Consider the following 10723-nt stretch of genomic DNA (forward strand, 5'->3'; position numbering starts at 1 on the left):
TGATGTTTTACGAAATGTTTCAATGGGTGGATTGAAAAGCCGGAAGATCCTTGAGCAACCATGACAACAAACAAGTCGACGTTATGTGGAACTGCTGAAAGTATCTTTGTGTAATAACAACCAATGTCAAAAATAAAGCAGATGTAGCCAACAAACGCATGGAAGTGTGGAAGAAGCTTGACTTTTTTTTGAAAGTTTTGAGACAACAAGTTAGCTCTACTACTTTTGCAGATGACTTTAAGAAGACAATAAAGCTTTCAATAACTGGTATCACAGATGCTTGGGGAGCAAAAGACATCACATATTACTTGGTGAGTATTCAATTACTTCTTAAAGTCTGGATAGTTTTTTACATTGTATCCTATGAGTAGGGAAGGTTTGGAACAATAAAGGAGGCCTCAGATACCTCTACCTCCTCTATGGGCTCATCAATGACAGTACTAGCTCTAAATTGAGCCATATCAAAATTTGAACTCTCCTGCTCCTCAACTACAACATCAATTTCCTCCTCCTCTAGAACTTCACTTTTCTCAAGCTACAGGACTGTGGAAACATTTGTATTTGTTCCCTCTTTGTTTGTATCTTTCACTTCATCACCTTTGGCTTGCATATCAACTTTAAGGAACAAAAAGAAAAGAAAGGCAACTTCTTTTGGAACAAGGTTGCAAGGCTTTGAATGTACTGGACAAGAAGTGGTCGGTGGACAAATAAAAGAAGTCTTCTTGGAAAATCTTCCTAATCTCCTTGTTACTTTGCCTTTCTCAATTGAGTTGGTAGTAAATTCAGTTAGATGACAATAAGTCTTGCCATCCAACACCAAACACTTACCCTCAACTGTCTCTTCAAACTCTTTGAATTCCTCTAACAAAAAGTCCTTCAATTTTTCTAGCATAACTGCAAGATCAAACAAAAGATTGAATATTTCATATGCCTTTGAGTACACTTCCATTTCACCACCATCCATGACAACGACCAAGAGCTTCTCACTTGGTCTCTTCTCTAAAATCTCTTCATGACCTTCACCAATAAGACTCACATTTTGGTTGAAAAGATTGGTACCAGACTTGAGACTTTGCACCGAACTTTAAAACCTAATGACGCGAAACAAGCCTGAAGAAGACTGCAACTATATCCTATCACGTCGTGCAGGAGGTTTAGGGTGTCAAGGCTAGTGAAAAAATTAGACCCGAACGGCACAATACAGGTACGAGGCAGATTCTACGTGCAAACACCGCCTATCGCGTCGTTCGGGATAGAAAGGAATGGCAGATGGGGAAGGAGGGAGAGCAGAGGAATGGAGTCGAGGTGAGGGAATGAGAGTGCTTTGAATGGGTTAGAGGATGTATAAAGGATAGAGAGGAATGGGGTTGAGGTGAGGGAATGAGAGTGCTTTGAATGCTTTGTAGGGGTTAAAGGAGTAAACAAAATAATATGTAAGAAGCTTTAACAGCGCGATTATCCTTAGGTCAAAATCCTTCAACACCTCCTACTCGCGTCGTGCGGTCAGAACAAGTAATAAAGCACTAAAAATGGCTATAAAAGTCGTTTGAGTATGTATAATCGCGTCCTAAAGGATTGTCGTAGGGTGTGGGAAGGCAAAGAAAACGGCAAGGGTCAAGCTTATATAATTTTGTGTCTTTGTGGCTTGTGTAAGAAGGTGTTGCCAATGAATAGGACAATGACAAACCAAGATACACTACTTGGCACTTGATAAAGTCATAGTCAAGGGTGCGTTCAATTCATGCATCATCTAAGACGTCCACTATAAGGCAGGGAAGAAGGAATTCATACAAATTTATACGAATCCAAAAGTATAGAAATTTTGAATTTCCATAGAGTATAGTTGGTGCCATCAAGCTTGCCTTCTGTGAAGACTGGTGCACGAATGCGAAGTGGAGTAGCACCGACAAAAACATTTGAAGACGCCAACATAATAAGGGATTGATTTTGCAAGGTAAAACAAGTACTTCTCATACAATCTTAGCTATGAGCATGTAATACTTTGATACCATGTAAGAAACGTAGAAAAAAATAGAATCTTGTAGCAAGGAGAGTAGTGAGAGATGCAATGAAACAGATTGGTGGGAAATAAAAATTTAGATTAGCACTATTACAAAGTAATGGCATCATCCACCCTTGCAATCTCAAGGTAGAGCATATATGGTAATATAGACAACTAGACCTAGTAGAAAGGAATACAATGTGTTGGTTATCTTTCAATATAGGATTCCATGGTTCATGGAGATGGCCTCCTTATATAGTGCTAGAGGTGGGTGGTATGTGTGTGCGTGCGTGTGTGGCATGTGTAGTATTCACTATGCCAACACATCGTCTACAACCACTGGCCACCATCCATAGTACTAATGGCATGTACAGATGACCTAGTATCATAGGGAATATTATAAGTTGGACTCCCAAATCATCTCTGTAACATCCATGGTCACAAGTAAAGACCTCATCAGCATGTAAGCTGGAATCACCAAATACATGTGCACTATTGGCTTCTCCTCATATGGGGACCTTACAAACTATATAGCATACATGATGGTGGGAAAAATTGATAGGTGGGCATTGTAGCTATACTAACAAAAAATACCCATAAAGAACAAGTTACAAGCAAAACAAGCTTTAAAGGCCTAGCTAATATTATAATAGAAATTTGATTTTTCCTACCAAATATAAGCTACACAAGGTGACACGTTCCTTTTACTTGGTTTTTTTGATTTACTGTCAGATTACTACTGCAATCATTTTATTTGCTTCTCTATCGAGTAAAATAGACATGTGATGACTTCCACTTGTCATCCCTTTTGGATATACAAAATCGTAATCAAGGACATAATTAGAACATTTATTCCTCGTGGTCTATCTTTTTGAATCTCAAAATGGCAAGATCACCAAAGTGTACCTTGGCAAATTGTTAAATGCAATTACATACGAAGTACAAACACTTCTGGCATTAGTAGTCATCAAATTACACTCAATTCTAACAAAGACTAAAAATCCAAATTGGAGAAAAAACTGACTACAAAAAAAGCTAATCATGATCTTCATTCAACTTTAGCAAAACGGACACGAAACAATTACATGTAAAATAAGAGATTCTAGCTTGTATATAAAGCTACAAATTTCGCATAACGTTGCATCCCTTCACATCTCTAATTGACTTTGGCTATTTGAAGGCTTATAACAAACCTTGCAAAGCATTGGTCTTATGACATGGAGATTACTTTCATAAAGTCTTTCTTATGTAAAGAAGGCTACTTCCACGAAAGTCTCTCTTATGAAGGAGGTGTTTGACTTGATCATGAAGAAAGCTAGCTATATTATTACATCACATTTGAATGAGTTTAGCATTATCTTTCATCAATTCGCAAGCACAAAATTGTATGCAGGCTAATATGGTTATTATGTTCGTCATGGGACATGTTTGTGACTAGTATTAACAATTCATCACCACTTGGTGGCACTCGAAACTTTGACGATGTGGTTGTTAGCTTGCTTATAGAGAATAATAGACACGGGTCCATTGACCAAGGCAACAAGATGGTAGCTCTCATTATATATATAGGGGTAGAAAGTATGTTAGGGGAAGTCTTGTGAGAGAAGAAAGTTTTGCAAGACAAGAACAATGTTGAATCCTTTCATTGCAAAAGCAAAACCACATAAAGAAAAATTTCTTTAAAGAAGAAAAGAGGAGAAGAAGCATGATGATGACAAGAGAGGATGAAGGCAAGGCCAAAACTGAAGAGGTCATAGTAGTCACAAATGATTTCTGTGATGTCTACAGTCTTCTTTGCCTCTTCATTACTCTTATGAGAGTAGCAATTGAGGATGTGTTAATTTGGGCAATGATATGTGACACATTGGATACGAAAAATACTTCTCTCAACCTTTTTGATCTTTGTTTATTTTGATGAATGCAAGATATGCATCAAATGTCACAAAGAGTTTTATGTCTACTTCAAAGTGCGAAAACTGCACGAGAGATCTTTGTGTTCCTTGTCTAATCATTATGTACTCTCCATATGCCCTTTGGTATACTGGCAATATGAAGACATGAACAAGACACAAGGAGACAACCATAAGAGGACAAGTGGAGCGGCAAGAATATTACATGCGAAAAAGAGCTACCCAACATGAAGAGCCACCCCTTATTTCTGTACAGAAGGGTGTTGGCACTCAAGTAAAGAGGCTAAGCTGGTAACTCACACACACGTGGAAGGATACATACCAAACATATGCATTACTCAACAGCCTTTCTATGAGCCAAAATTATGATTCTTGAAGTCTAAATAAGTTGATTATGTTACCCTACATGCTCATTATTGCATAAGTTGGGACATTCAAGTGTACCTAGGAATAACTCAAATGTACGCATTTGACAGTTATATATTCCATATTTGTCTATAAACACGAAGAGATCGGTAGAATGTAAGACAAAGGTGATTGCACTCTATGGTTGCGGGAACTTTTAAACATTCAAAATATTTGAGTGCTGTTTAGACACTTCACTCCCTTCTCTACCACATTGGTTGTCTTCATCTACGACAATATTGTGCAAAAAGAAATTTCAAATGTGCCTCTTACCGGCATATCATAAGCACAACCATCTTTGAGAAAACACAGCTTTTTGTGGATTTTAAATCTAACCAGAGAAGAAAAGCACTGATGAACAAAATACGAGAAAAATTAATGGCTATATGAAATAAGGTTTTTTTTTTTTTTTTGGAGGAAAGTAGAAATGCAAATTACTGAGAAAATGAAGATAGAAGTACCCCACAGGAAGGGGGTGGGTATATTAAAGTTGTAGATGGGACAAAAAAACATAAAATCAAAATGGAAATGCCACCATTTAGTTACTCAGGGCTCGTAACCGAGCGAAGGAGCTTAATCAGGCACCCACCTCCGACAATCTTATGGTTACACAAATTGTTGCCAGAGGAAAGTGCATTTTGAGAGAGAGAGAGAGAGAGAGAGAGAGAGAGAGGAAGAAGAAGAAAGAAGAGAATTTTTAACATCGTAGGAAGCTATCCCGATAGAGAGAGAGAGAGAGAGAGAGAGAGAGAGAGAGAGAGAGAGAGAGAGAAGAAGAAGATGAAGAACAGAATTTTAATGTCATAGGAAACTATCCCAAGAGACCTTAAAGATCTATCTGACGAGGCGAATTGAACTGGAGACCTGTTACTTGAGAGAGAGAGAGAGAGAGAGAGAGAGAGAGAGAGCAATTGTATTGTCGTCTGAGAAAAGGGCCATGTCAAGACAAACAATGTACAATGGTGCCCATATCCATGTGTACCATGCATGACCTTGGGAAAGAACTGGTAAACAACACTGCATAAAAGTGGACTATGGGGCATGTACAACGCTCATGGAATCTACAGAAACTGCACATATAGACTCCCAAATGCACCCTAACCCTAGCATGCTACAAGCGCACAATATGCTCCCTATGAAAGACATTACTTCCATCCTGAAGATAAGCTAGGGTTAGGAGAGCACTTCATCCATGTAGGAACAATACAAGAAAACAAACTCAAATCTCTCTAGTCTCTTTTGGCAGAGACGAGAAGGTGCAATGGTAAAATGCGTGAGTATGAAGTAAGGCAGTAGCTTTTGATGCTACGCAATACCAAACTCTAATGTCTCTTCCACCCCCAGTATTGCACATGAGACTTGGGGGCAGCTTTCAACAGAAACAGTAATGGGAATGAAAGGTCAAAACAAGAGACTGTAATGAGGCTGAATAGGCGGTATACCAGTTAGTACCTCTACTCCAGTACCCATTGGGCTCGAAGAGACAAGTTGAAAGTCCACACTGCATTCACACAAGCCAGTAAGTGCAGGGAGCAAACAACTTCAAAGCAAAGCTGGTTTCTACCAGGAGAGAACACCGCAATAACGGCCATTGAAGTCCAAGACTCCAGGGGTAATTATGATCCCATCTAGAAACAGAAAGGCTCAAGCCCCCAAACCCAAATAAACACTCAAGTCAGCTCTCTGAAAGACAAAAATATATATATCCAAAAGCCAAATCTAAAGGACAGTTAAGTTCGGAACCAGAGAAAAAAAGAAACCAATACAAATTTTCATATTAACAATGTTTATTAGCCTCAGTGACCTTAGCGAGCCACAAAATTATAATGGGTATCCACACAGGTTTCCACATCCCAAAGATAGCTTCCAAAAGCAACTGCTTCTAGTACTAATCTCCTGAGCCCAGAAAAGCTCAACACTATCACCTCATCCTTAGCTATTGCAACCGTGCCTTCTGGCGTGATTTTTATCTCTGGTTTACCAAAAAGGGCTTCTGTGTGTCTTTCAATCACACTTGCACTTTCTTTCGACCTCAAATTTGCATAGCGCTGCAATGTCTTTTGATCGAAGGACATCACATAAGTCCTGAGCCGACCTGATGACATCCCCATGTGCCTGCCTGCCTTAGTACTACTCTCCACTTGTTTGGACTCGGACCTCAAAACTAAGGCCGTTACTTCTTCTGCTTTTTCAGACTCACATACATCGTCATTGTGATCTGCATTCCCTCGTTCTGACATGTGTGTGCGCTCCATCTCAATAAGCTGAGCTGTAGAATTTGCTATGGTCTTCTCGAGCTGAAACCGCTTATCAACCCTTCTGATGAAATAGCCATAGACTGCAGAAGCCGCATAGGCACGACCCATGCGTAGCTTGCTAATTTGGGCTGTCGACTTTTGGTCGGTGGTATCTGCGCTACCTCTTCCACCCAAAACAAGATTCAAATGCTCACGAATCAGTTCAAGGGCTGCAAATGAGTGTACTGATTCCAACTCGTCGTCTTGTGGAAGCCAAGTGTCGACTCTTTGATTCTTAGAGCTCTTTGATATTTGTGGAACAAAGGATATCCCAGCCTCCACAAACTTTTCGCAAATGAGAGCATACATAATATCCTCTAATGCCTTGCACCTTTCCTGTGCTTTAAGCTCTGCTATACGTCTGGGTAAAGAACCAACCGTAACTTAGCTCACAGGCAAGGAATGAATACAAACGACAATAAAACGAAAAATAAAAGCAATGGTGGAGTGCTGGACTTCCTCTCAAAACCAAGAGAGACAGAAACTCTCTCTGAAGGTTAAGTACTCATAAATGTAAATCATAAAACTTGGGTAAGCGCCCAGAAGTAGTGTGCATCCCTCAAGGCTCAATGTTAGATGCCACGCTTTGAACCCAATTTTACATCAGCTATGACCAATAGCTCAGCCAGCCTTGTAGATACAAAGATGATTTAATCATTCCTCCATCTTGAGCAAAACAAATTATCTCAGTATCTTGGCTTCAAAAATAATGAATCTGACAGATGCTTAGCGCAAACTTGTAAAGGAATCTTAAGGAGCACAAACAATTAGGCTACAGGTAAAGAACTAGATTGCAAAAAGAGAGACTCACATTGCTTGAGCGCACCCTCGACAAACCTTTTATAATGAAAGAGCATGTCTATCAACTTTCTAATATCATGCTGATTTTCATATTCTACACTATCACCCTTCAATTTTGCATTTGAGATGTTACAGAAGGTTTTTCATTTTTATCCTCGTGTCTTCAAAAAAATTGAATTCAATAGATGCTTAGTGCAAACTTGCAAAGGAATCTTAAGGAGCACAAACAGTTAAGCTAAAGGTAAAGAATGAAGACCAGATTGCAAAAAGAAAGTCACATTGCTTGCACACAACGCTAGACAACCCACCCTAGACAATCCTTTTATATAGAAAGAGCACCATGTCTCTTGACTTTCCAATCTCCTGAGGCCATTTATACTCTACAGAATCACCCTGCACTAAAGAGTTGTTGCAGATGGCTTTTCATTTTTTTATCCCAATACTTCCTCTATCTTGAGCTTTCTGTAGCTATAGCAACCCTAAACATTGTTGCTACTGATGTAGACTGGAAAAACCTTGCAACCGCACGCTTGGGACTTTGAAAACTAGCGACTGGCTATGCACTGGTGTAAAGACAGTTGCAGCCGTATGCACTGGTGTAAAGACAATTAAAAAATTCTCTTATCATGAACTACACTAGTCTACCTACAGATAACTGTATCCATCCTTGCTACTCATGCAGCTGGGCAAACATTGCATCTGCATGCTTGGATTTCAAGGAAATATTGCAAGTGGAAGTTGCAGTCCCATGCACTAATTCTGTCCTTCACAAGGAGGGAGAATTTACAAATTATATTTGACACACTACAATCTCCCTGTTAGAGGGCTGGTGTCTTATGCCACCCAGCCCACACCGATACAAAGTTGCCAAGGGCCTAGGGTCCAAGTGTGGTGATCACACAAAATGTCTCACAAATGAGACCTCTATCCTAAATATAGGACTAAACTAAGAAGTAGTCATGTTCACACTTGGCCGGACACTGCTCAGGCACCCATCCCAACGCACGGGGATGTAACACTTTCCCATTTCTTTGTGTCAATACAACACTAATACAGCTATTATACGTTCCAAACATAGTAAATTAGACCGCTTGAATACATGAACACAAAGACTAGCCGCATAAACAACAACTAATCTCATAAACAATAAACTCAAGACCCTTATTATGAAGAGCAAACATTTTTCTGCTTACTTGTAAAGAATCATCTCAGTGCCCATGGGACTCGATTGCTCTTGACTTGTGGCTGCTGCGTCTCTAGCCTCCGCTAACGTTTCGAGCTGCTGCTCTGCTGCTGCACACACAAGGTAAGGATGACTTTGCAACAACTCCGCTAGAAATTGCCCGCTTGGTGTTTCGAGTAACAGTGGGGCAGCAGGTGCTGTAGCAGCACTAGCTGTCATGTCCGATTTCACAACACAGTGCCGGAGACTCGTCTTCCCTACTCTGGGCATCAGCCACCGTGACTTCTGGAAAGCCTGGTGTCAAGACGTAGAAATCTTGGATAAGAAATCCCCCTCTAAGACCTCATATTGACGAGCCCAGTTACAAATAAACACCAAACAAGGCAAATTTGAGCCTTATCATGACTAGATGCAACATACAAACATCTGTATCCATACATAGACACATGCTCGCACGCGCGCGCACACACACACACACACACATATATATACGTACACACACACACACACACACACACACACACACACACACACACATATATATATATATATATATATATATATATATATATATATATATATATATATATATATATATATATATATATATATATATATATATATATATATATGTATGTATGTATATATGTTCATGAATTATATCATGGGATGCAGCTATGTTCTTAAGATATGTAGTCAATCCAACCATACAACTTGAAAAGACTAAAAGCAGGAAAGTGATTGCCAAATAATGAACCCAGCTATGTTCTTAAGATATGTAGTCAATCCAACCATACAACTTGAAAAGACTAAAAGCAGGAAAGTGATTGCCAAATAATGAACCCTGCAAAAATACGCGAATGAATACATTTGCTCACATGCACTGTTATCATCAATTACGCGCATGTGAGAACCAACATGCAGCAGACTAAAATTTACAAATGAGTGAAGCAATCATTCACCGACAGTTAAAAAACAATAGATTTTAGGAAGAGACGTGAAAACATACTAAATTACAGACATTTCCAATTGAACTCTGCTTCCACTGAAGCCGAGATGGAACAGCCTGTCGACTTGCATTCTGAAGGTGAGATGCCCTCACTACCGCTGTGTTCAAAGTTTGGGAACACCCAAGAGCAAGATCCCTCTCCATGCTGTACAATATGAACAAAAAAGAATGAGCCAATATAAGACATACATGTCTTTCAGAATTTGCAATAAACACGCCATACATCATGCAACATGGCCATCTGCACCTGAATAGGGACAGAGCACATGCAAAAAACTGCTACAACACATAAGAGACTCCGGAAATATGCATTCAACTTGGCAATTATTATAAGGCAGAAAGCAGAAAGATGAGGTAGAATAAGCAGATAGAAATCAGTTAGACAAAGAATTGCAGATAACGCAGGCTAGACAAGGCAGATAGGCATGCAATGATGAATGAATCCAAAACAGACCACGAATGATTAATCAGAACATGAAGAAGCGCAGGTTCCATTGCACAAGAAAATGCAGGCAAAAAACATCCACATGGGTATTACGTAAGGCACCTTGAGAAGCAAAAAAACACAGAGACAAAACGGAAAAGCAATAGCCTGATGAGTGGAGAGACGAACCTGAGACTGATACGGCAATGGAAGGGGATATGCTCCGGAGGTGGAGCAGAAAGAAGAGAGCCGAAGCTCTCCGTCCACACTCCGCGAGCGAGCGAGAGAGAGAGAAGACCTCTTTTGAGAGGAGATGAGATCCGTATATGGGCAGCCAATCGGCCCTGGAACCTTGCAACGGGCCGACCTTGTGTGAAATGCTGTGGCTAGTGCCACATGAACACAATTCTCTTTGAATAGGATATCCACACATCCTATCCCCCTTTCTTGTGCTTGTGCTTGGGCTTGCAAGGTCAATAACTTGTGAGAAACTCACAAGGGCCTGCTTGGGCTTGTGTGTGTGTGTGTGTGAGAGAGAGTGAGTGAGAGAGAGAGAGAGAGAGAGAGAACTTTTAGGAAAAAAAAGGAAGAGAGAGACCAAACTTTTAGGCAGAAAAAGGACAAGAGAGAAGTGACTTCTCTTAAACCCTCATCGCATAGACATGGTAGGCCAAATATTAGATTAAACTTTA

General features: G+C 39.9%; 1 protein-coding gene across 2 annotated transcripts; it reads right to left on the minus strand.

Annotated features, from left to right (window-relative positions):
- Positions 1-6066: 6066 nt before the first annotated feature.
- LOC147447426 (UV-B-induced protein At3g17800, chloroplastic-like) lies at positions 6067-10381 on the minus strand. Of its 2 annotated transcripts, none has more exons than XM_086523229.1 (4): positions 10221-10381; positions 9620-9752; positions 8609-8892; positions 6067-6975 (listed from the first exon to the last, which is right to left on the minus strand). In XM_086523229.1, exons 2-4 carry the CDS (start codon positions 9749-9751, stop codon positions 6123-6125), a joined length of 1269 nt encoding a protein of 422 aa, XP_086379355.1. In that variant the 5' UTR covers position 9752; positions 10221-10381; the 3' UTR covers positions 6067-6122. The 2 variants fall into 2 exon arrangements, with proteins under 2 accessions (XP_086379355.1, XP_086379354.1); XM_086523228.1 differs by having other exon boundaries at positions 9608-9752.
- Between the last annotated feature and the right edge of the window lie 342 nt (positions 10382-10723).

Source organism: Adiantum capillus-veneris, chromosome 11, assembly GCF_014529385.1.
Source record: "Adiantum capillus-veneris isolate H3 chromosome 11, ASM1452938v2, whole genome shotgun sequence".
Taxonomy (NCBI): Eukaryota; Viridiplantae; Streptophyta; class Polypodiopsida; order Polypodiales; family Pteridaceae; genus Adiantum; species Adiantum capillus-veneris.